General features: G+C 44.6%; 1 protein-coding gene across 1 annotated transcript in view; it reads right to left on the minus strand.

The window, feature by feature from the left end:
- Window positions 1-24,664, minus strand: part of CLMN (calmin) — a 75,036-nt gene extending 50,372 nt beyond the window's left edge. The window contains exon 1 of the mRNA XM_035539594.2: window positions 24,472-24,664. Within this exon, the coding sequence (XP_035395487.1) occupies window positions 24,472-24,553 (82 nt within the window). The 5' untranslated portion in view covers window positions 24,554-24,664. The remainder of the gene's footprint in view (window positions 1-24,471) is intronic.
- Window positions 24,665-27,379: the final 2,715 nt, after the last annotated feature.

Consider the following 27,379-nt stretch of genomic DNA (forward strand, 5'->3'; position numbering starts at 1 on the left):
TGCAGTATCGGAAAGGCCATTTTCCACTGGCAGAATTTGGCAGCTTTGAATCTTTCCTAGACTGGCAAGGCTGAAAATACACAGATGAGATAAGAAGCCATAATATCTCTGAATTAAATTTTTTAAGTCCCAAACAATCTGAGATTACAGAGTGCAGAGGCCGGTGTTGAACAGTACCATCAATTTATCAACCGAAGAACAGCAGTCTGTATGTTCTTTAGCTTACTGAAAACTGATGGTAGTGTTCACAGATGAAATCAATGTCCAACAGAACTTCAGGTGCCTAAGTGCACTTTCCAAGAATTAAGTTGAGCTATTTTCAAAGTCAATAGCTGCCATTAAAGTCTTACTTCTAAAACCAAAGATACTGTGGCCTTGTTAGCAGTTAACAAGGTCACGCTTTCAAGACAATCACAGCACTTGGAGGAAAAGATTTTGTAGCTTTCAGAGAAGCCACTAAAAGAGTAACTAGCATGGGATCCAAACCTGAAGTAAAAAAAATGATGGCAAAAACACACTGACTGACGTCAGCGAGAACTGGGTATTCAGATAAAGAGATTACCAATTTGGGTGTACGTCCACAAATTAGCAATTAGGAAAAATTGCTTTCAGCTGCATTTTGCTGTTTTTAAAAATTAATGACATGTAATTAACACTAATTTAAGGACAGATGAAAGCCCGTGTTGGTGCTGAGAGGAGACACGCCTGACACAAAACAGCTACCTCAAACACAGCTCTGGTGGTGTCAGCTAGAATATTTCCACCGTGTTCCCAAACCAAAATTACAACAGCTTTAATCTCTCTGCCTTCTCAGGCACTTCCTGCCCATTAATCTTTCCCTTTGCCCATGGTCTGATCTTCAACAAAGGTACAAGAGAAGAAGAAATTCATTGTGCTTCTTATTACTGTACAGACTGCCAGCCATCAGCCAGCCGCTGCTCCTCGGTACCCACGCACACCCTCACGTAATGGCATGGATCTACTGCCCTGATATTTGTTACACACCTGAACTTGGAGCAGGAGCCTGTGAAACACCCGTGACGCGTACACTGCTACGGCTATGTGAAAACAGATAAACGTATCCAGGCTCAACAGTAAAATGAGTTCGCTGGAAGATTTCCTGGCAATTTCACATAATCTACCCTGACAACATTTCCTGCCTTGAAATAAGAGCTGCCCGGCTCTGTGCAGCCCTGTTGTGCCCATCCCCTTGCAAGGCTAACCCCTGCACAGGATGCACCATAGGAAAGGTGTAAGATTGCTGTCTATGTGAATCTCCAGTTGTTACAAGCAGGCAAAACAGTAAAGTACCAGGGTGATGCAAGGAAAAAGCTGTTTGGCATTACAGAAGCGTGACTCCATGCTTATCATGGGGTCACTGAGGAGGTGCACAGGGTAAGCCCCCTGCCTGGTCAGCACCTCAGCCAAGGCAACTCCTCTCACAAGCACCCTTCCCACAAATTCCAGCTCACACCACAGCGTACTTTGAAGTGATATCGTCAAAGTTAACCTCTTCCGATACCCTGCCCTGTAAAAGCACGTGCCTGTTACAGGCTTAAACGCATCAGGCTTGCAGACTTATTCTTAAGAAATTTGCCCCCAGCATTTGGCCAACCAAACCGTAAAACCCTCATGCAGTGTGGTTTACTGTGAATTTTTCTGGACAGTGATCGGGCTGGATCTGACCTAAGTGTTGGTCAGACCTAGCACCTCATTTGCAACAGTGGCCAATAGCAGATATTAGTCAATACACATGACAAAGGACAACAGGGACTGGTTCTCAGCTGAGCTTCAGATTGTCAAACACCTCGCATGTCAGAATCCACACCAGGTGTCAGTGCTGCATCCCTCTTGTATGGCCAAGACATGCCCATTTCTCTTAACCATACCCCCTCCTGTTGACTACCATGGTATTCTTTGTGGATTTTTTTTCCCTCAGTCTAACCAGCATTTATATCTGGTCAACACCAGTAAATTATGTCCCTGGACCCACAGAAACATTCTCAAGTTCTCCAACCCCACTTCATTGAACAGGCACTGAGGTTCCCCACTGGGGCTACAGCCAGGACTCGGGTTAATTGCCCAGTTACTGCACGAAGCCAGCACACCTCTGGGTTCACCACACATCACTTTCACTAGTGGGGCTTAATAGATACTAGCTCCTGTAGTATAACTGCTTGTGTATAGCTCATGTGGCTTCCTTAAAGAAAGATCTTTATAAGTCTAACAATTATTCTGGAGCCCCAACCAGGCATCCCCATTCTTCAGATGGTGGAGAAGCTCAGGGATCTCATTTGATTTCTATTTCCTCCAACTCTTATCTCTACAGTCTCAAGTTCATCAATCTTTTATTAATAAAAGGTTAGTTCTTACAGCCACTCTGAGAAGCTCAAACAGACTGAAACCAGAATTCAGTCATTTTATTACCAGCAGAACTTCACAGAAGTTTTACTGCAAACAGGACTTGCACCCCCTTACCTGTTACACGCAGTGTGTGGCCACCCTGAACAAAGCTCCCTTTCTGTGCTTCCTCGCCCTCCCCCACGACATTTGGAAAAATGCTGAAAAGCTTTAACCCTCCTCTGACTTGACTGCAGCAGGTCCCACCGTACCAGGACCTGGAGAAAGCAGAGAAGGCATCCTCTGCAGCAGCTGAGCAGAGGTGCATGGAAACAGGAATTTCCCTTTAGGGACAGGCTGCAGAGAATTACCTGGTTGCTTAGAAACACGCGATTAAAACCAGCTCAGTTTTCCCCTTCCTTCACACATGCACTTAGGGAGAGGCCATAAATTGGCTGCTTGGGAGACTCAGGACGGACCATCTGTGGGGTGAGACCCGGGGTCCCCGCTCCAGTCAAACAGCAGGCAGGGGGGCAAGAAGAGTCGTGTGCTCCCCCTTCCCCATCTGTATTAGCTGCCTTTGATTTCCAGCAAAAAGTTTCTCCTCGCTGAGTTTTATCCATCAGAATGAGACTCAATCCTGCAGCTCAGCAGCCGAGTCGTGTGTGCCAGGATTTTGGCTCCGATGGCAATCAGTTGAGGGAATGCAGTCAGGGCAAAGGAAGCAAGAATGAGCAGCTGATATTTACAGCAGATTATATTTAAAGCACAAATTACATTAATTTCTGCGCCTCTTAGTAATGTTTCCTACGTGAGCTGCCAAAGCATCGGTGATCGGCAGCAGTACGCAGCCTTGCCGCCTGTTTGTGTGTTACATACCTCGAGAAGTCTGGCGGAAAGACTGATTAAAAACATAGAAATCCAACTGCTGCTTTGCCTACCCACCTTCACATGGCATGGAAGTCGGAAAAGCCATCTAGATAAAACAGATCTGGACTTAATCTCACGCAGTTTATGGTCAAACCAGTTTAACATGAAAAAGCACCATCACTAATGCAAACATTAGAGCAGAGCCCGCAATGTGTGCTCAAGAGCTTTAATGAAGTCTCTGCAAGAAGAAAGCTCTTCAGGGCTGGTGTAACAGATCAAAATACAGATGAACTGAGATCTGCCTATAAAGTAACAGAATTTGGAAAAAGATACTGGGAAGTGCCCAGAATTTAGATGCTTTGACATTCGTTCACATTTGCAGACATCAGCTCCCAGACTTAAGTGGACTAGATCTGCCATGTAGTACCTAGTAACCTTGTGGACAAGAGCCAGTGGTGTGGTTATCATTATGCTGGATAGTTATTACTAGCCGAGGGTTAATTATTAGCAGAGCTGAAAATCAGAAAGAGCTTGATCCAAACTGCATAGCTATGTGCACACACACAAAGCTGCTACCCTGAAGCACTTCCAGCCTATTTCCAGACAAGTTCAACACAGTTCAGACATGTACAAGGTGGCACGTCATGTTAGGGTTGAAGTGACAGAGAGATCACAGCCAGGCTGCTCTTGAAAAGAGTTAACACCTTCATGAGTAGGAGTTGTTGGGGATTTCCACTGTTTTTTTGGAATACCACTTCAATGGTTGTTTAAAAACAGTTAATATCGCTAGAACAAAGTTACATTTTGAGCGTTATTAAAGTGCTGCATAAGTAAAATCTCTCTTTGACATGGGAAGGATTTTTTTCAGAGGAAGGACTAGAGCTGGCTCCTGCTCGACGCTGTGTGCTTTGCTATGAAAGCAACCAGCTCTGCAGGGACAGGTTTGCAACTACCGTATCTCTGATTTTGTCAGAAGTTATTTAATGATTCTGGCTGGTGGGATGGGGAATAGGAAAAGAAGGGAACAAAGTAAGAAAATGGGTAAAAAAACACCAAAAACTGAAATCACCTGACAACTTATTTTGAAATCAACGGATACTCAGATTTGGTAGAGACGTTTGTTCTTTCCCACAGCAAAATGCTTTCTGGGCTTTCTACGTGAAACATTAATGGATCTCATCCAAAGAAGTCACAGAATCTTGTCCTGTCCCAGGGATGAACATCCCGACCACATCCAGGATTTTTTTCACTCAATTGTCCTGTTTCCCCTAGAGAGAAATTCAGCATTAACCCAAATGACTCAATTTTAATAAATATAATTTTAACTGTTGATAAGCACTGGATACTCAATCTGCATTAGGAAAGAAATCAAGGAACTCAAATGTGGGCAGACAGAGACGGCTGAATTCAGAATACAGCGGCAGGTAGGAATCGGCGCTCGCCAGTCGTGTCAGCCTCCACCCAGGAGAGTGCAGATGAGTAAATCTGGAGGTTTCCACGGCAGATGCAGTGAGCGAGGAACGCAAGTGATTAATGGGACCACAATCTTCTGTAAACACCATGGGAGAAAAATGAAAGGGGTTTATGCTGGCAAAATGAAGTAAAAACAAATAGCCAAGCCGCCTAAACAAGGCAGCATTTATACATGATGAAGGAGGCTCTGCGGAGAACACTCTGCCCTTTGACATGCTCTGGTAGTGTGCGCGGTGCGTAAGGGCAGGCTGATGGGACCATGGGCTCCTCGTGAGCAGGGCAGCTCTTGTTCGCCAGAAAAGGATTAGTGTTTGCAGAAAAGGATTAGTGTTTCCAAAAGGAAATTGGGGTGACCTCTGCATTCCCCCCATCCCCGAAATGCAAGGAAATAGCACGGGGAATGGGGAAATTCTCTTCTTTGTGTGCAAGTCAATTTGAGAAAAAATGGAGGGCTATGTATTACAGCCAGCCTGCGGGCGGGATGGGCTCCGTGTGACCTGGCGTGACAAGGAGAAGCCTTCGGGTAACTGGGCGGTCAGCCAGCCATGGCAAGAGACGGCAAATGCTCCTGTTATCTCCTACCCCCACTGAAAACAGTGACTCCCAGATCATGGCCTGTATCGGTCCATTTCTAAAGGACTTGTGTTTGGTACCACGGCCAGGATAGTAGCAATGCATGTGTTTAAAACCTGGGTTTTACATATCTGCACAACTATTTTGTCAATAACTGCAGACAATGAAAAATCATAGCTCCAGAGGAAATCTATGTGCTTAGCCTAGGACATCCAACTCACAGACAGCTTGGGAATGAGAGGGAGAAATGCCAAAATGGTAAAGAGAGCCCTGGGGGCCTCATGAGCCAGGATGGCTAGGTGCAGAAATTGCACCCAGTCACTGGAAAGCACCACAACTCAAGGTGTTTGCCATTAAAAGCTGCAGCAATGATAAAGACAACTTGAATGGGGATGAAGTCAACACAAGGGACCTTCCTGGCATGTCATATGAGCAGTTACAGTGACGGCAGATATGAGCAGACCGCATTTTTATCAAGGCAACCCTTGCCAACATAGTTTCCCAGCGAGCCTTCCAAACAACCCCCCTGCTATTTACACCGAAGCTCTCCCAAATGTGACTCTCATTAGTAAATTGAATCTCGCTCCAGTAAACACATTTCCACTTTGACTGCTCTCCTGGCCTCGGCAGGAGCAGGAAAGGTGAATTCAGTCTCGCGGCTCCTCCTGTAACTAGGCCGGCAGCCTGGTGAGGCCTTGGTAGGCCCTCACTTGTACCCTCCTGGAGTGTTCTCCAGGTATTTGCCCTGCATGAGCAAACCCAGGTAGGCTGAACTTCAAATAGGCCTCACCCTACAGAGTCAAATGAGCAAGGGAAAATGTTTGTGTGATTTGTAGTATTTACATTGCAAGCAATGGAACCTCTTGTTTTGACGCATTATACATGCCTGAATCGCTAACAAGACTACAGACTGCACAGGCACATTTTATACATTGTTTTTTGTCATGAAACACTGCTGTGGGACTCTGCTCAGGGGCCAGAAAACTCAGGTTATTGCAGCATAACTAGACAATGCCATCCTGTCTACGGCTTTATTTAATCCATCCATCTGCTACCTATCAAAGCCAAAATTTCACATTTTGCAACAGCATTGGCTTTAGTAGTCAGACCAGGCCCTGCCTGTGATTTTTGCTAAATTTTTATTCTCAGTCAGTCACGGCTGTAATCTTATTTATGTGTAGTCATGCTATCAAAGCCATGATGTATTTTCAAGAGATTACATGTATAAATGAAAGAACTTTTTTTTTCCCTCCTCAATAGTAACAAATTAAAGAACAACATATGCAAGGCAACAAATAATCTGGATTTATTCAAACTAACCTTGAATTTGTTTGTTTGTTTCATAGTTTGCGGTCAGCAAAGCACAGGGCTAACTTCATTGATTTCTGTTACAAAGATAAGTGTGCCACAACAAAGAAGACAGAGGTGAGGTAGTAGCTTTTATTAGGCCAACAAACAGGAGCTGGAAAAACAACAGAGCAACTTATCAGTCAGCCTAATAAAAGACATTACCTCTCCCTGCAAACCTTACATAGCTTATACCATGGCAGCAACTTTACTGCTCAAATATTTATCATCCTAACAATTAAATTCTGCATTGACTGGGAGTCACAGAGCAGCCTCAGTTTATAATTTACTTTTGCAACTAAACAAGGTTCTCAGTGCAGAAGGACAAAAAAAAAAAAAAACAGACGAGCACCAGTACTGGAAACACAGATGATAGCATTTTGCTGGCGTGGGCATTGGATCTGCAAGTTCCTCCACCCACACACTGCAAAGCCAGCATCTGCAGAGAACCCCCAGCAGCAAAGCCACGGGCTCTGGGACCAAATTACCACCAAGATGATGCTGTTTAGAATTACCGTCACCAGTGTAGGCGGGCCTGTGCCCCACATAACTGATATGGGAAGTGAGCAGCTCCCCAGTGGGCACGCAGGGCACCTTGGGGACCCCTGCGAGGCAGCAACAAGCTCCTTGGGCAGTGAAAGCGATTTCTCATTCCACATTCGCTGGCATGACATCGAATTAGGACAGCATTTTCTGAGAGGTTGGAGGAATAATTATATGGCATGGATCACCAGGCAAACAGGTAAGGTGTAGCCATGGGGTGGTGTAGGGATACCCAGCAGAGTTTAGGGAAGAGGAGGCTTCCCTGGAGCATCCCCAAGTCTGGAAAAAGATTAATAAGCTGTTTCGAGGGAACTAGCACATTAAGGTATATCACTCTGCTTTGTCAACTGCACAGTAAACATACCTCTACACACAGATGTGGCCCTTGGTAAGCATCCTTGTCATTAAAAGCTCAGGCATCCCTCAGTGACTTTCTTGTAGAGGCAGAAATGCAGGGAAATGCTCTGGAATTTCTTTCCTAGCCTGTTTGTGTTTAGAGGAGCCACATAGCAACTCCTCCTCACTGCCTCAAGGCAATGACAAAAGCAAGAGCCAGAATTACACACACATTAGCCTCACTTCCACTGCTGGGGCAGGACAGGGCTCTGTGCTCAGCCTACCCAGCCAAACCTCTCCTCTGCCAGTGCCTCTGGGCACAGCCTCCACACACTGTCTCTGGGACCCAGCCCAGCTCCGAAGGCATTCATCCTGCTGCAAAGCACACACTTTTCCCCATTCCAGGTCCCTGTCACTGTCCCCCACCTCCCTCAGCCCCTCTCCGGCTGGTGACATGTCCCTTGGTGCGCTGCTGGCCTCCAGGCAGACGGACATCACAGCTTGCCTGGCATCCACCTCCTCTGCCATGGACTTTGGTTGGCTTCAAGTGGGCAGCGCCAGCAGCTGGGAGCTTGTCTCAAGGAAGACACCAACAGAGGTAATCTGCATCTAGAAAAAGCATCCTTAACTCAGTTTACATTCAGCCATGAAAAGTTAAAGTAGAGCCACCTTAGTTCTGCAGAGGAACGTCATGCTGACATCCAAAGTGGTTTAGTTGGTCAACTTTCAGGAAAGTTAATTTGGATTCACTTTGGAGTGTACTCATGTAAGACACATGCTTTGTTATTCCTTAACTACATCATATCTGTGGCTGTAGCCAGGCTCACTGCTCTGTGGCACAGTAAATAAATGCTAAATCTGTGTTTTAATAGCATCAGGCAGGCAGGCAGCAGCTGTTACTGCTGAATGCCCAGCAGATTGCTATTGCTCTCAGGATTCTCATCAGTGAAGGTACTGAATAACCTTAAGATATTATGGTCTGGAAACAAATGTTTCTTTCATAACCAGCACCTTAAAAAAAAAAAAAAGAAGTTGTATGTTGTGAAGAGATGACAAAAAGACTTTCCTGTTCCCCTGCTATGAGCACTAGGCTGTTGAATTTTTATATTTAAAGGGGAAAATAAGACATTACACAATCTTCTGAAAGAACATGTTACAGAAATGGAAGACAGGACACAGAATTAAATGTTTAATTCATGGCTTGTCAGAGCCTTGAGGCAAGACCTTTTGGACTTGTTAATTGCTCTTCTGAGTAGTCCAGAAGCCATAATAACGTCTCCTACAACTAGGCAAATACACAAAGCTGTAGTAACATCCACCTAGGGGCTTCCACATCACTCCTGCTGCACAGATGTGCTGCTGCTCACCTCACAATATGCCAACCAAGGCCCAGTATACAGGGATACAGATCTACATATCTGGATCTTGTTCTGGTATGCATTTCTGTATATTCAGGTTTTTGGAATGCAGACAGATATATAAATTGACTGTAGCTGTACTGTGGCCCATGGAGGACTCCCACTGTGTGCCCTGCACCTTTGCATGTAACCACTTTGCATGCAACCACTGTGCACTCGAGACTGGCAGAAATGAGTGGCTCCGCAGCTGCAGCAGCCTGATTTAGCTCAACTGAGCTCAATGGCAAAAAATTCAGTGGGTGCAAGATCAGATCCCAGTTGCAGGCAAGGATATTAATATGACAAAAAGGGAGGATGAAGGCATAACAGTTTGTATATATATGTTACAGGGGTTTTCATATGTACATTAATTTGGCAGATATAAGTCATCAAAAATATTCATCAAAGTATTTTTTAGTTTCCTATGCCATAACCAACTCTTTTTCCCCGTCCCCATTGAAAAACCTAGGATTTTTCATCCCAGCAGGCAAAATCATAGGCTTTTATCTAGCTACTTGTTCAAGTTTCTTCTATTCCCATGCTCTAGTGCAGTATATGCTACTCCAGCCAATTCTCTGATAATAGTCTGGCAAGCACTCCTAGCCACTACTGCTTCTACTTTGTTAGACCCCACCAGAAGTTAACTTCAAGGACTTTAGAAAGGCTTCTCTATTGCTGTTTCCAATTTGTTATATTATCCAGTTAGAGGCATTCACTGAGTCGTCAAAGAGATGAACTTGCCCCTAAAGCAGAGGGATCAGTTGCCTTCCTGCTCTGTCAGCCTCTCCTGCTCCAGCCCTTTTGGAAACTCTGAAACTATCTTCTTCTTGTCCTGTTTTAATCATCTTCCCCTGCAGCTCCCTTAGAAGTCTTGACTGATAACTCTGTGTCACTTTTACATCACATCAGAAAGAATCTCTTTTTTAAGCCCTTTCCTTCCCCTTTGGTATTATTTACCGATACATCAAAATTACCTTAAAAACTCATTAATAAAATGTAAATCAATATATTTTATAAAGCAGCTCTTCTCCACAAGGCTGAGGTCTACTTCTGTAAAGCTAGTGGAAGAGCAAGAAAACAGAATTTGTCCCTTAATTGTACTGTTCTAAGTCATGCTCTGTTCGTGAAGTTATTGAAGCAGATTAAATTTTTACTGCTAATGTACTTTCTTAAAGATAATCCATTTATTCCTCAGGGTCAAGAATATGAAAAAGCAGAAGGACTCAGGAGATGTAAATAAAAAACAAGGTGGTTAAAGATCCCTGGTTTAGACATACTTCGTCTGGAAACCATCAGTATTGTCTCATATAACTCAGTAGTATAAATGAAGCTATCAATTACATGATAGTGGAATAAAGTTTAACAGCAAGTGAAACATCCTTTGAGTATTTCAAATCACATTACAGTGAAGAGACAAACTGTTTTGCAACATCATCTGTATAAAAATATCAACTATTAATTAAGTAAATATAACAGGCCTCCCATTGAGGGCAGTTCAGGTCAGTAGAAACATGCAATGAAACTGAGGACCCCCAGACTTAGGCCAGACTCAAAATGCAAATTCCTTGCTCAGAAAATAAATAATCTCTTAGCTACTTTAGAATTGAGAAGGAACATGACTCAAACCAAGATGTAAACCATTCAATGTGCAGCTCCCACCTCTGACATTTTAATTCTAGTAATGTTACTGTCCTTTACAAACTTATGAATTTAGGTTTTGACATCTACAAGGGGCATACACAGAATTCAGTTTCCCCAAGACCCAGGGTTTACAGCCCAAGTAAGCAAACTAAAGGCAAAGCATGAGAAATGGAAAGTGTGAGCAACAGTAAAATGTTACTTAATCTTGTGAGTTCCACTTTTAATAAATTTTAACAGCTCCCCCATTGGAAGTAAGGTAAATAACCATTAGCAATAAGTACTGTTTGGTGTAGTTTTTTCTTCTGTGACCTACTCATTTGGTCCAAGAGAGACAAGTCCTAAGAACAGAATGGGTCCACTGCAATTGCAACACAAAGGGCAGTCTTTAACTTCATGCAAAGAATACTAGCACAGATGGTGAATCAACATTTTGCAGGAAAATCCATGTGCTTCTACATTAATGAGACATGGGTTACAAGAACACAGTATTATACACTGTCGTCACTATGTCACAAGCAATTTGTTGTCCAAGCCTAGGTATCCAGATGGTATCAAAAATACTCCAAACTTTTTATATGCACAAAGCTTTCATTATAATTAAAAATGGTTTCAGAAAACATAGTTTTTTCCAAGTATTCCCAGTTCACTTTTAACTGCTGAACACGTCCTGTATTTTGCTTGCAGTGGATTAATAGGGAGTGTGTACATGCATTAGAAAACCTCAAAGGCAGTGTTGGGAAGTGCTAGCACAGGAGAGCAGAGCTGTGCAGAACCATCACATTCCAAAAATGCAGAGGAGAAGGAACTGGGAAGCAAAGAGCTGCATGGTGCTTCCCTGGTGGGTACACCAGCAAGGACTTCAGAGAAGATCTGGTCTCTGGAAACCATATCCATAGACCTGCATGTGGGTTGGCACCAAAGCAGAACTTGGGAACTACACGATCCCTGTTCACACAGATAAAAACAGCTCAAACTAGAAGCAGTGGCTGCTTCTGCTTCAGATCAGGTTTAACCTTCTCCACCCATGACAGGGTTTATCCATTTTGGAGCCAAAGCAACTGGACTTGATGCCAGTTAACTAAGTGCAGTTATTAGCACACTTTCCTTTCTGACTGGAGCCTCAGAAATCTTTATAAAAAGGTCCCAGTGAAATAATTGCTTTCTTTTCACTTCACCCTAGCAGACTCCCACAGGTTTGACTATTTTCTCTCTTTTAAGTAAATTGTGCAGCCTCTCTTAAAAAGCTCACTTTAAAGAAGCAGCCTTGAAAATACCAGTCTAAATTTTACATATCCTTTCCTATGTTTCAAAGCCAGAGAAGGGTTTTTCTAGGAGATGACACCTTTTCTACTCAAGTAGATTGAAAATGTGCTACAGGGAAAAAAAAAAAAAAAAGAGAAAGGAATTAACTGCTGGGAGAGTATGTGGGTGGCAGGATTTGGTCTTTAATCTGAAAGATAAAGATGTATGTCAGCACTTCTCCACAGACATACCTATAGGAGATCTAGTTGTTTTCCTCTTTGCATTGCTATAGGCTTGTATTGTTTTCTGATGATACCCCTTATTTTTAGGTTAGCTTCCTGCTGGTCTCTTTGCATGAAGTCCAAAACACTAAGAGGTTAACAGAGCAAGAAAAGCTTCAGTCCTTTTTCATCAATGCATTTACCTTTCTAAGTGCCTCAAACAAATTCCTCTTGAAATTAAAAATCGTTTTGTCAACCATGGAGCAGACCACGTGGCTGAGAGACTTACACACTGGTAACCAGGGAGCAGGCAGAGGAGGCGGCTGCTCAGCTGATGGATATAAATAGTAAAAACCTAGTCAACAGGACATTATTGTTCTTTGGGGTTCCCAAAGAAGCCTTAAGCAATGGATCAGCCCCGTGCATGCTGATCGCAGGTCAGCGCTGGGGTGCAGTGGGCAAGGCAGCATAGGAGCAGCCCTGCCTTGGGAAGACTCCGGGCTACTTCAGGAGTGGCCAGGTGTTGGTACTGCTCACACTCACGTGGGAAGAACAATTGAAAAACCAGGTGGTAAAAGCCTCAGCAAAACACCAGTGTTAATTCCTTTACATATTAATAACTCATCTTTAACAGTCATGAGACTAGAGAGCAGTGCTTTCCCCTGTTCCTGCCATGAAGCCAAACCAAGATGGACATCATCAGATAAATTCCAAAGAGCTTGAGAAACTGGGAAAAAAAAAACAAAGAAGTCTTCCCAGAGAAGATCAGAACGGCTTATTTATCAAGTTGCAACTCCACAAGACACCGGCTTCAAATGGCTCCGAGTCAGGACAGCTTACACTCTCAGGTGTCACAGAGCTTCCATTATAATCCATATTGCAAGGTGAGGCAATTCATTGCTTCACCCCTCTGTGATGTGATTTGGTTTTGAGCAATTTGATTGCTCTCCTATTTCTAATTTTCTGTTAACTCTCTCACTTCCTTCTCTTGCAGAACATACCCTTATAATAGGGCAGACAGATATCTTTGGATAGATCTCTCTACGTTCCGGCAGGATGAATACCTCATGCATGCCCTAAGCAAGCTCTCTGTTGGTCTTTCTCTCCACCCACAACTGAGCTCTTCCAGACCCACACACAAAGGAGAGATGGTTTCATGCCACTAGACACAGCACTGCTCTCTGTTAAATTAACATTTGGGTGATTCTGAGAACCAAACTTAAGAGTACAATTTGACAGCCTGGGATAAATTTGATCTGATTCATTTATAAGTGCAAACGGAAAGCTTTTAGTATACATTCCCCAAGAAAAAGAAATCATAGTTCCTGGAGATGTTCATGATGAAGGATATTCTTCTGGCTTCTAGTAGGAAGTTTACTTCCTTCCCCAGATCCACTTTATCTTCTTTCTAGCAACACACACTCAAAGCAAAGCAAACAGAACTCCTGGAATAAACTCAGGGAACTGAAAGTACAGTAAGAAGAGGCCAAGAAAGCACAGCTGACTTGGCTCTTGACTGAGATAATTCCAAAGCATTCAGAGGAAAAAAGTTTTACCTGAAGATGATAAAATAGTAACTCATAAAGATGGTCAACATAAGACTTCAGAAAATACATCTTCCCAGGCAGGATGAAGTAGAATAAAGGAAGTTGTCTACATTCCATAAACATTTGGTTCTACTTGTACCATAAAAACCTAAGCCAAGCCAAAATGAAGTATGCTTGCACTCAGTTTTGACCAAGTGTGCTTGCACTCAGTTAGTCTTGACCTACCAACTTGTGTGCATTGCAGAGAACACCAACAAACCTGAGTAAATACAGAAGGAAACAGCCCGCAGCCAAACAAGGGAACAACACACGCTGGGATGACAGGTGGGTTGGTAGCTTCATGTGAGTTAGCAAGTTGTGAAAGTTTATTATAGACGATATGCGTATTACAATGCATGTAAATTGTTAGGTGACATTAGGTATTGCTGTCAGGTGGTGAAGGAAAGAAAAAGTATGTGTAAAAGGAGGAAAGTGGTCATGTAGTTAGAGTGGTCACACTGGAAAGAGAAGACCGAGGTTCAAGGCCTGCTCCACCAAAACTTTCCATGTTCACACACAGAAGAGTATGTCATTAGGCTGCCTGGATAAGTTTGAAATAATTCCTCTGGCTTTCATGTGCCTTTGTTCCCCAACCCTGAAACAGGGATGCATCTAGACAAACACATCAAAACCATGAGACACTCAAACACTGAAGAAAGAAAAATAGTTCCCTGTTAGTATGTATTAAGGACACACTTCAATTTTCATCAAGAAAAATGCAAAGCTGTGGGAAAAAATTCCTACCAGCATTAATATTATCTGAGTACCAGAACACAAGCTGGGACTCTCTCTGTAAAACCACAATTGCTAAATGCTACTTCCACGTCCCTAACAGCCCCATCCTTCTCTAAGAATGCAGTGTGCAAGAACGTGCATGTGTAACAGGACTGCCAAGCCCAAATGAACAGGCAGCCTCTGCAAACCTTTCTGTCACATGGACCTCACGTTAGCACATTATGCTGTTTTCCAAGCAGCTCCTGTGAGGTAGCCCATGTTTAGGCTCCAAAATTGATCATTAGTGTGATAAATGAAATGAGTGGAAACTCCTGCTCATAGAGCCCAAACTGCAGCAGCTCTCCCATCAGCCACTGCTCTAAGTTTTGTTTCGTTAGCGAAACGAGAGTATGAGAGGTCAAGTGAGTGTTCAGTTCATAATTAAGTGCCTGAATGACAAAGCTGTCTACTGGCTTGAGTGACGCAACATCGGTGTCTCAGATCCGGGCTTGCTGTAGGCATCCAGACCACCTCTGCAAATGACTTTCATCAGTATCAGCAGAAAAGTGAAGGACTAAAAGATGAATGAAAAAAAAAAATGCTCTAGGGCTAGTTGTGGGATAAGCAAAGAAGCAATGTTTAGACACCCCACCAAATTAAAGGAAGTCAAGGACTTGAAAAGTACCCAAGATCTCAATGGGCTGAAACTAAATCTGAATATAACTGGCTGTGTCAATTAGTTTCAAATCAGTCTTAAGAAACATGTGGGTATCAGCTTTCCAGACCTCAGCAGCTACACGGGGATCTCTCAGCACCTGAGGACAGCCCCCCTTGGCTACATCCAGGACCAGATGGGAAGTACGCCTGCCCTTCTCCTGATGACACAGGCTACCACCTCCAGAGTCATGGCCACTTGCTGACTTCAGAGCAGTCACAGTGCTGCGACCTCCAAGTTCTTAAATAAACTCATGATGAGTGCTACTGTCAACTGCAGCATTATAGCAAAGGGGTTTATGGCATTCCTTAACTGTATTAGCAACCAAAACATGGTGCTTCCTCTCGATACATGTGGTTTCTGAAGACAATTAAATCTCCCGTCCTTTCTGATCCTTCTGATAAACATGCAATGTTTTAAAGTTTTGAAAGACCAACATTGAATAGATCAAAAAGACCTTCTATCTTCAAAAGAAATGCAGCTTAGCCAGCAAAAATTCATGCTCTGTCTTCTTTCAGCCAAGGTCAATAATTATATTAACTTCTGAAAGATGGCTGAGCACAAGTTCTTTTTAACCACCATTACAGCCCCTTTAAAACTGTTTCTTTATAATGGGCAGAAATGAAAGAATTCATGCAAGAGTCCCTGTAACTTTAAATCATGCCTTGTCCTGTCTCCAGGGAGATCTTTAGAAGAAAAAAAAAAAAAAAAAAAAAGAGAGAGCAACAGGAATTGAATGTTGTTCAGTGGCATTAATCATCAGGGATGGGAAGTCCCCAACCCAGCGTGGAAACTGGGAACAAGGATGGGGAACAAACGCTTCCTCAGTGACTCTAAGTGATAACAGCCAAAGTCGCTCATAATTCATGATGGATATAGGCCTACTGAGTACTTGTCAGAAATGTAGATGGGGCAAAACATATCTCAACACACTGTTATCAATTTTATCTATCATATGCAGGTGCTGACCGCAGTCCCCCACATGATGTCGTTAGGCTCCTGAGGACCACGATGCTGGGACCAGGTGCTCCCCTTCCCTGTGGCTCTTCCCCATCTGCCCACTTTTGTTTGCTTTCTTACTCCCCTTGGGCAAAAAGCCCAGGCAGACTTATGTTTCATTCCTGACATATATCCCAGACAATACTTCTAAAGCAGACATTTCATATGCTATTTCTAAATGCTATGTCTTTATTAACTTGTAACTGCAGGTCATGTTTACAATGACCATCAGTAAGAGCCAGAAAGCTTTAGCCATGTGTCCAGATGCAGTCATACACAGGATGAGTTTTTAACAAAGTTATTTAGTTATTCTCATTGCCATTGCTTTCATGTGTCACGGTGCCAGGAGCCTCTCGCCTTTCCCCTTTCTCACTGAGCTGAGAAGCACAATCAGCCCTTAGTGGTGAACTACATTGGCTGCATCTGTAAACACCTATTGACATACGTTAGTTGGGGGTTTCTTTGCAGACTAAAACAAAATGGCAAAGCACTTCTACCTGACTGCTAGAGCACAACAAGAGAGGCCATGCAGGTAACCAGAGCCCATGGTCTGGCAAGAGCGCAGGGCTTCCACTGGAGCCCCCTGCAACGGGCAGCCCTGGCTGAGACAGGGGCTCTCACAACCTGCGAGTAACACACAGAGGACAAACCATCGAGCTGTTTGTTGTACTGTTATTTGGGTTTCTTGAAGAACACAGAGAGAAACATGCCGAGAGATTAAAAATGTAGCTTATACTAAGCACTAGAGAGTTATGAGACAATAGTAAGATTAGTGCACATCAGGTGTCAGAGGGTTTAATAAGTGAATTATCCTGAGGGACAGGGCTAAGACAGTAGGACCTGCAATTTCACCATTAACAGTGATGGTAAGCTGGGTGGGGAGGGAAAAAACACACATAGGCAGTTTATTTGAAGTGCATTTTCTTTCCTGTAAATACTTTCTTCCTGGTGCAGCGTATTAAATGTTTTCTTTTAAGGGCTCTTTGTTAACCCAGAGACTGCAGCTGGCGTGCCACAATGAACAACAGCCACCTGAGCCACTTCAGTCCCTCTGGAGACTGGGGAGAATCCTGGGTGGGAGACCTAAACCTCAGCTTCAGTGTAAGTCTGGCTAAAACATGGTCACCCACCCTGGGGGTCCTGCTATAAGAACCGGAGCACCATGGCATCCACCATGATGGAGGTTAATTAGACACCTGAGACTTGTTTCACAACCACGACAAGAAAACTGAAAAGTCCGGTTGCCCAGAAAAACAAAATTCCAGTCCAGGTAAGTATGATTTATTGCCAGCAGGAGAGATTTGTCCTTAACTTGTCTTTGCACTTAAAATACCTGTGCACATGGAGGCCCTGGTGCTGCAATTTGATCTAGCTGGACCATCTCCTGGTAGAACATCCCTGACTTCAGCAGGGCTCTGGGTGGACTCAGGGGTATGGGGCATTACCAGAGAGTGAGGCAGCACTGCAGGCTGTGGGATCTGCACTGCAAGATTGGGGTCTGGCCGGCATGTAAATCTGACCCACGGGGCACCGACTGTGTTCCCTGGTAATGGGCACTGCACAAGAGCAGAGACTTCTTTGCCTGATTTGGGACTTAAACAAAATACACTCATCCCCAGTGTTAATTAGGGGAGGGTGAAGGTCCAATGGCATACATGCATTAAAGAAAACAAGGGCTGCGATATAAATATTTCTATTTGAAATTAATCCTGTGGTGCATATTTAGTGAGCATGTACTTTATAAACGACCGGAATTATACTTCCAAAACAGAAGAACATGAAAATCAATTGCTATAATGAAGTAAATCAACAACACTGATCAAGAAAGATCTCATTTCTGACTAAAACCAGTAAAAGATGATAATATAAAAGTTACAAGAAACAAGGTAACTCCTTGTCCACAGACGCACTGGGTCTGAATTATGTACACCAGGAGTAACTTCCAAGATACTGCAATACAAAATACGTTTTTTCATATTTAAGTTAATGGAAAATAGTTAACAGAAGCCCTCTAATTCATTATTTTAACGATTGTACCTTGAATCACGCCATGAGATTGAGTAATTGGTATAGAGATTAGAGTTAGCTTTTTAGTGTCTTTGATAACGTATTTTCAGATTCAATGGGATTTCTGGATTTAGAAAGAAATCCTTCCTGTTTGCAGGTTACATGTCCGCAGGCACTCATTCTGTAGACATGCAGGCTGTTGCTCTTATGATCCTCCTTAGAAGATGCAGATTTAAACTTGTGTTTGTGGTTATGAAGCTTCAATCTACAGCTAAAACACCGCTCAGCTATTTGCACAGAAGTATGCAGCAATTATAATGAAGTAAAATCCATCCTGCAATCCTCCACCTACAGTCCCTGCACTTAACTGGGTGGGGAGAGATAAAAATAGAGTAGTAGGTAAAAAGACACGCAGGGAAAGACTGTTATTTCTTTAAAAGTGCTACGATGCCCTTCACCACACCAGTACTGACACAGATGTGACTGCTTATCTGGTGATTTCTTCTCGTGAATAGATAATTTTGAGAATTTTTTTGACTTCTACATAGACAGATACCATTTGGCTCTTGCCCTTTAGACATACGCCCTTAACAAGTATTCTGCAACAACACTAAGTTTAAACAGCACAGTGCATAACCAAATAATGCATAAATGGACAATGACAAGCCGAAATGCCCAAGGTTGCTTCCAGTCCAATAGAAAGCTGTCTTTAAAACGGAAGAAGGAAACAAAGTCACTGCTTTGTAATATTTTCAAAGTAAATGCTACAAATACTTCAGGATGCAAGTGACATAACCTTGAAATTGGCTTGGAGAAAGAAAATTGTTTGAATTTCTGTCCAAGCTTTGTGGACAAACCAAAAAATAAGCAGGAGGAACTATGAGAAGTACATAATATTTTTTAACTGGCATTAGTTTTAATACAGTGTTTTGAAGTCTGTCATTTTTAAACTAATGCCATTCAACTTGAGGCAAGCGATACCTTCTGAGATGTCACCAGCTCTCAGGAGTAACGCTGAGGCTGGGCCCTGCCTGAGCAGCAGCTCCCCAAGGAAAGAAAGAGAAGGTGATGCTGGTGAGTGACAGCAGGCTGACCCCATGTCTCCAGCCAGGTCCGTACATGGAGGCCAAACAAGAAAAGTGTCTCTTATGATGAAGTGCTAATACACGGGTGTTAAAGTTCATTTGACTGTGGAGCTACTGGGCATGATTTCAATTTGGTGTAATTTCATCCTTGCAATGGGACAGAGAACCCAGACTTCTAATTTGTTAGAGAAATTAGGCATTGACCTTGTTAAAACTGCATGCTGAAACATGCAATCTTTACTTTCTCTTACCTCTCACGGCTCCTTCATTTCACTGCCAGTGTTTCCTGCATTAGGAGCAGGTAAGTCTTCCTGTCATTGCTGACAAACACTGTAAGCCATCCCCACCAGTAGAATTATCTTTCCAGCATCACCTTTAGTTTCTTATACTTGGATTTGAATCTGTATTTTGGGGCTTTGCATTTATAATTCCTATTTAACTTGTATATAGAATAACTTGTATATAGAGCAACATCACTTTGTGGTTCTACCTTCATCTAAGGCTCTCCAGGCAGTTTAATCTTTCCAAATGTCACCTTAATCCACAAGGAGCTCCACTGAAATTAGCATGCCTACGGGCAGAATGAAATGCCACTGAACATGGGGACAAGTTATGGAAGAGTTGAAGTAACAAACTGTTACAACACCTTACTTTTGTCAGAATGAATGGCTACATTAAAAAAGGTTTCCTTCCATTTATAAAATTTCCATGTGTTTCAAAAGCATGTCAAACTACAGCAACCCGGTCAAATGCTGATGCATCTTGTAATTATAAAATAAAAATAAAAATCACTCTCTGCAGTTAAGTGCAACAGTTGTAGTCATTATGCTTTATGCATAAAGAGATAAACAAAAATATATAGAGAGAAACATTTTCAAGAGTTCCTGACTGACTATGAACTGTGAAGCCTTTGGATGTCCATCAGAGACGCACAAGCCCCCAGATGTAAAGAGATGTAGACAGGCTCACTGAAAGAGAGTTAACTACCATGAGTTAAGCATCTGTATTACCTCTGAAGACATAGGCTTAGGGACATGTTATCTCAAAGGAAGCTGGGGTTCATATCATTAACAACTGTAGTTATCGCGTACAACAAAAGCTTATAAAGATATATAACAAAAAAAGCTTATAACATTCTAAATTTTAATGATCCAAATGTGAAGGCAAGCAAAATCAAGGAGAGCTGTGAGTTTATGACCGAGTGATGAAGCAGTATTACAAACCAGGGCAAGGATGGGGAGCTCATAGGGCTGGTATGGCACATATTATTATTTCTTTCAGCCTGTAATCACTATTTTGGAATTATTTCTGACAACACTACAATATGCTACTGTCTAGTACTCAAAATGTGCTTGAAGATCATGCAACCTTCAGCAGAGAAAGCCTGAGACACAGGAAAGTATTTAAATGCAGTGGAATCAAGGAATATACACCCATGGATTTCTGTTGGATCTGGATCAAACCCTGAGTAAACAGAAAAATGACAAGTAGCAGGACTTTGGGCTCCTTGTCTTGTCCTGATAGAAGAATAGCAGAATTCTACCATCCCAGACCGTGTACACTATTATAAATACAAGAAATGAGCATTTATATCATAGTTATTTTTAAATGGTTGTAATAGCACTCATTTTCCAGAGATGGAAAAAACTTCTGACTATACAAGTATTCACCTCTACATATTCCATTCCAAGAAATATAAGGAAAGAAACACAGTATTGAATATACATTTGGACTATTGCAAAGTACTGAATTCAGGACCAAAATATCATCTAAAAGAGAATAACTCCTGCTGCTGAGGATGCTGCCTCTTCCTAGCGAGTGCAATTCACCACGTAAGGAAGTATATTTTTGATGATCCTAAATCAAGCTTCCAGTAAGGAAGATTTTAAAATATTCTTGTGTTGTAACAAAATGTTCCCGCTGGTGGTATAATGAAAGAAAGAAAGAAGAAAAATCTCCTGGCAGGAAATTAATTATTGAGCATTCCACTGCTCGATGATGTGCTCCTACATTCTGTGCGGGCTTTCCATTTTTCTCTCTCAGTATGTGGAGAAATTCACTATGGAGAATATACAAATAGAACAAAGAGCAAAATAATATCAGTTTATTAAACACATTTAGAGACCAAAGAGAAAGGAGTGAGGAACTTGGTTTGCCTGTCACCACACCTGGTGCTTACTCCCTCTTATGTTTACCTCTTCTCTTCTCCATCAGATTGCCACTTCTGCTTCTGTTCCCTGAAAATACCTCTGTTGAAAATGGAAGATATACTCCTGGATTTAGCATTGCTCACTTACAACAGGTTAGAACCACTACTTCCTTCATTAAAATAAATAAATAATAATAAAGAATTGAAAATGTCAGTTCTTGATGGTAAGGGACAATAAAAGTTTATCAACATAATCCCATATCTAAATAATCAGCTGTAACTCCATTTTGAAAAGCATCTGTTTTTTTGTTTGTTTTTTTTTTTTTTTTTCCTCTACACTTTAGCAAATTTCACTACTGTCAATTTGGGTCTTCCTGAGAAACATCTGAAAAAAACATGCATGTTATAATTTCACCAATCTGTTTTATACCAAAATGTATAGGTCCTGGGGCTACTTCTGCACCCAGCACGTGCACCTTGAACAGCACCTGACTTGAGTGGGATAGCACTACTGCAAAAGCACCCTCAAGAGAGCAAGAACTTCCCAGTAACCGGCATCCTGGATCATTCAGCGGTGTTTTGTGGAGCTACCACATGGAGAAGGAACATGCGGCAGACTGAAACCACATATGCCTTCTTCAAATAGCATTTTACGCCAGCAGTGCACTACAGCTTAGCTAAGAAATGCTGAAGAACTTTTCAAGAGATTAATACTTTTAGCTTTTAAAAAAGGAGGCAGAAAGAGTATGGAAAGCTGCTACAGCAGATGGTTGTATGATTCCTGCGGGAGCTTGGATACCAGGTAGATGCTGAGGTGCTAGTGATACCGTTCCTGGTGGTCATCACCACTGTTTCCTTGGGCTCTTCCATCAGCTGCTGGACAGGATGGCTCGGACACAGCAGGACAGTAATGCCTCCATCTGCCTTCCAGACCTGAAAGGGCTCCCGTTTGGCTAGCTGCCTGCATCAGCAGAAGGCAGTCGGTCTCCACCTCTATATGCAGACATGCCAGTGTTTGCATGCGTTGTTCATAACTGCAAATACCTAGCTGCTGCCTACTGAACTCTCTTTACAGCATACTCTCTGTGCATCGCAGACACCTGTTCTTGGGTCCATGTTCACACCATGAGGTCCCCAGAGACTAGGAAGCAACTTCACCAATTCAATACTCTCTATTGAAGGGATGCATTCGGGAATAAGACAAACCACCAACTTCCTAACACCTACTCTATGCACAGCTGGTCTTGCAAGAGTGAGCGCAGCGCTGCAGGAGCAGGAGCCATGGCAGCAGACAGGGACCTGGCCACCCAGGCTCCTTCGTGTGGCCCAGAGCAGCAGGGCCCTGCAGAGGCTCTGCCAGCGCTGCTGGAAACTCTGCATCAGACCCAGCTACTTCTCATCCTAGAGTCCTGACTTTCTGGCACATCAAACCTGTTATTGATTCTGCAACCGATAGACAATGATACCAGAGATGATTCAGATCGCGTTCTTTTGGGAGGATGCATTTTGAATTATAAAGCAGGAGCAAGTTTAATTACTACGTATGAACATAAAGCATATGTTGCCATTTTACAAGAAAGCATACTAAAGAAAAGCACCATGCTTTGCCACTGAGCTCCTGCGTGACAAAAATCACACTCTCCCAAGTATCAGACTTACCATCTGTAAAATGTTTTCCATTTCTAGAAGACAATGTGAGAGCTCTGTGTTACAAATCATATATGCTGTAAGTGGAAGATATTATCACTTGTTTTGGAGCAGTACCTTAGAACAAATGCTTTTTCTCTCCTGTAAGAGCCCACACCAGGAATAAAACTTCTTAAAATCCTCATTAGTAGCGCAAGCAAGGTGACAACTGCTAGATCTCTAAAAACTCTTCTTGTATGGCAAGAAGGAGACAGGAGGTCTTTTCATGAACCTAATGTTATTCAAAGGAATTTGCCCTGTAGGATGACATTCTCCTACAGGACTATAGGAATTTTAGAGAAGGCTGTGTTTGTCCATATATGCATTTTAAGTTCCAGAGAGGGAAAGAGTTTAACTTCTTAAAGAAACAATTGAGAGGTAAAGTGAAAAATATGTTGTTGTTGTTGTTTAACAAAGTATTTCTTTTCTATTCCTTCTCATAAAAGGAGATAAATTAAGGATTAAACCTCTTTTAATCACTAGGGTTTTGAGCAACAAGAGATCAGATGCAGGCCATCCATGCTAACACACAGAAACAAAAGAGACAGGGACGAGTCAGAAACATAGAATTATATTGCAATGAAAGACCGGCAAAACCCATGGGGAGTTCAACCTGGAATTGCCTGCGCTGGCCAATCAGAATCTGAATTTCGGAGGTTATAAAGATGCAAGTCAAAATGTTGAGGAATGACCCCATCCACTGTTAAATAACGAGCTGGAAGAATGGCTAATTTGGGTCTCCTTTCTGATAAATTATACATGTTCTACCATCAAACCCAACCAAAAACTAATTTCCAGCAACTGCACACAGTCTCTGTCAGCAGAAAGAGCTTTAACACCATTATGCAGAAACAGCGAGATAATGACCTATAATTCAAGTCCATTATTTTTATGGGACATGAAGATGCATCGCAGTATATTGCAAGCCGTTGATTAAGATTGGTATGCAGCATTAAACAAATTGTTCTCCCTTGCCTATAAACCAAGGATGCTTTTGATTCCTTCATCCGTTCGTGCTGCCCTTGCCCATCACAAAGAGTTTGCTGGCGAGGGGCAAAGATAACTTGGAGGACCTGAAGCACGGGCACCCAGCTGCGCTCAAACCTTGACATTTGCATCCCTCCCGCCGGCACAGCCCGTGGCAGAGCCTCCCGTGGATGATTTCCCCCAAATCCCTGCCCGTGTTTACTCAACAGCAGCCGCTCGGGAGGTGCGCCGGGTGGGCGCTGGGCTGGCCAGCAGCCTCCCTCCCTCCCTCCCTCCCGGCTGCTCGGCACCGAGAGCTGAGCATCTCCAGCCCGCGGCATCCCCGCATCCCGCCCGCTCCGGGCTGCGGGGGCGAGAGGCCGGACCGCCGGTATGGGGCGAGCCCGGCACCTCCCCGACGGCAGCTCCGACGGGGCCGGGCTCGGGTGTCCGCCCCCCCCCCCCGATCCCCTGCGCTGGGCTCCGGGGAAACTTTGCCCCCCTGCTGGCCCCGGGGGAGAAGCAGGGGAAGGGGAGCGGGGCGGCGTGGGAGGGGTTTGGGGGGGGGGGGGGTGTTTTACCTTGGAGGTTCTGCACTCGGATGTCGCTGATGTGCCCGATCAGCTCCTCGCGCTGGAACCAGTCCCACTCCTGCCCGGCCATGGGGCCGCGGGGGCGGCCCGCTCCGTGCCGCTCCGTGCCGTGCCGTGCCGGGGGGGGGGGGGGGTGCCGGGACCCGGCGGCACGGCCACCGCCACCGCCACCGGCAGCGGCACCGTCGGCGGGCGCGGAGCGGAGCGCGGAGGGGAAGGGGGGGTGAGGCGGCCGTTCTCCGCTCCCCGCCCCGCCCCGCGGCCCTCCCTCCCCCTGCCCTGCCTCCTTCCCTCCCTCCCTCCCTCCCGGCCTCCCTCCTGGCCTCCCTCCCGGCCTCCCTCCCTGCCTCCCGCCTCCACCGGCCGGGCGGAGCGGAGCGGGGCAGGGTGCGGAGCCGTGCCCGCCGCCCCCGTCCTGCGCCCCCTCACCGGGAGCCGACCCCGGCCCGGCCGCCCCCTCAGCCCCCCCTGCCCCGTCCCGTCCCTCGGTGCCCTCACAGCCCCTGCCCCATGCGGGCGCCCCAAAGCGATCCCCCTCTCCCGGCAGCTGCTGGTGGGGCCGAAATAAACGCCGCTGTAAACGGAAAGCCCTTCCAGGCTGTTCTTCGTGCTCCCTTAGCCTGCTTTTAGCAGCCTACGCGGGCTGTCGGGTTTCCTTTGAGGCTGTTCTCCCATCGGATACCCCCCTTCACACCGCCCTTCACCTCAGCCGCACGGTGATTGTTAGCGTGGCATCGCTACGGCCTGCCTGCTGTGAGCATGTCCCTAACACGCAAGGCATTTTGTTACAGCCATTTGTAGTTCGGTGCAGGTTTTATTTGCTTCTCCAACCATGAGGACTGTATAATGTAAACAGAGAGAAATTGACACAATCCAGTCAGGCTAGTCCAGTATCGCTGCTTAGACTACCAAAACACTCGAGCTGAGATCTGCAGAGTTAACTATAAACAAACTAGGAGCTGGAGATTGTGGCTCTTTCAAGTGGGGAGTGTTTGTGTGATCCCAAGGGAACGCCTGCGCCCCGCGACCCGCTGTGTCACCCAGCAGTGCTCTTCCCACAGCCCGCTCAGGTGATTTTCTCTGTTATACGTCAAACAAAATAAGGTGGAGATGGTGGAAACGTGACATCATCCATAGAGTATCTAATACGTGAACTATTTATTGTCGCTCCAACAAGCATGGGTTGATTATCCCACAGCCCAGCCCACAGGAGCCCGGGGCTGCCCTCAGCTTTACGACCGGTTACATCTCAAGGCTCCAAAGTTCTGCACAAACGTAAAGGCAGGTGAATGCCATGCCATAGAGCTTATAAGCCTGGATGTGGGGAACAGAAGAAACAGTTGTGAAAAGGAAAATGCATCTGAACTCCAGCAGACTTGCCCAAGTGGCAGTGCCAGGCTCTGACTTCATCTAGCGCTGGGAAGTCCTGTTTTTTTCCAGGCTGCTGCTGTTGACAGCCACCAGCGCCAGGTGGGGATGGCAAAGGAGGCTTCATCTCACCATGTGTGGGCACCCTGCAGGAGCTGGTGTTCCCTGAGCTCTACAGACAACTGCTCCCAGTCTCCGCTAGCCTTTGTGAGACCTCTGCTTGCTCTGGGCAGTACGGGCAGCTGCAGAAACACAGCTGGGGTAAGGCACAGGTAAATGGGCAAGGAGAAACAGAAAGCTCTGCAACCTTCAGCAGCAAAAGGTGCACACAGGGGTGCAGCAGAAGGAGCAAAGGTGAAGAGGAAGCAATAAAGCCAGTCCTCGCTGCCAGCCCTGCCCGCTGTGCGATGTTACAGCTGATTCATTGCTTCCCGCACCTTATTCTGGGGCTGCCTTATCTGGTCCTGCCTTCAGCCTGCACCCTGCCCATGTAAAAGAGGTGCCCGGCTCCATCACCAAGGTGCCTGAGGGAGCAGCCCCGGTGCCTCTGACATCTCCAGGCCCGCTGGGCAGCCAGGTTGGACCTGCACAGTCTGGGTCTCAGGGTCAGGCTGGGTTGAAGATGTAAATGATTAACAGTGTGGGCACAAGGAAGTTTAAAATCCCATTTAGGGGGAGGAGAAAGCATGTTAAACTTTTTTTTTTTTTTCTTTTTTTTTTTAGCCTAGGAAAACATTTGTTCTGTGTAGCCTTTTCCCCTAAAGGAGGAAAAGCCATCAGAATGGCAACAGACAATGAGGACCAGCAGGTAATGCTGCCTGGGACCTCCTGCTTGTCCTGACTGATGGGAGGTGAGCGCAGCCACATGGCAGCCAGCCCTTCTGCTGGGGGGGGGGGGGGGGGTCAGGCAGGACCTCAGCCTTGGCCAGGGGTCCAGGCCCATGCAGCAGGTTGGCCACTCTGCTTTGTAGCCCAGCACATCAAGATAAGCTGCATCAGCCTCGTCTTCCACGAGGACACTGGTCTGTGAGATGCTGTGTCTGAACACTGGGGCAGCAGAGCGTGCAGCAGGTGTGTGGCCTGAGTTTATCCAGCCAAGGCTTTCAGACAGCCCCTCAGCACCTTTCCCAAACCAGCTCTGTGGTGAGCAGAAATCTTCCTGGGTACAACCTCCACTGAAATGGCTGTAACAAAGTGCAAAATGTGCAGAACCACATGCTCCAAAACGAAAAACTTAAGCCCCTAAAATTGTAAGGAAAGTAAAATTTGTGAGATGAAAAAAGGCATCTTTTATAATCATTTTTCTTTATGTTTTTTTTTGTATTCAAGTTCTTCCCTGCTACCATGTGGTCTATGAATCAGCTCTAGAAGTATGAAATCTGAGATTCTCACATAAAGCTAGATCTCCAAACGTTATGTTACTTGTCATAAAATCTGTAAATGCTTGTGGGAAATTATCTGTGAAAATACGATACGCCTACTAAGAAGTAACTGATTATATACAGTAAAGAACTTCTCTTAAACAAAA

Source organism: Cygnus atratus, chromosome 5, assembly GCF_013377495.2.
Source record: "Cygnus atratus isolate AKBS03 ecotype Queensland, Australia chromosome 5, CAtr_DNAZoo_HiC_assembly, whole genome shotgun sequence".
NCBI lineage: Eukaryota > Metazoa > Chordata > Aves > Anseriformes > Anatidae > Cygnus > Cygnus atratus.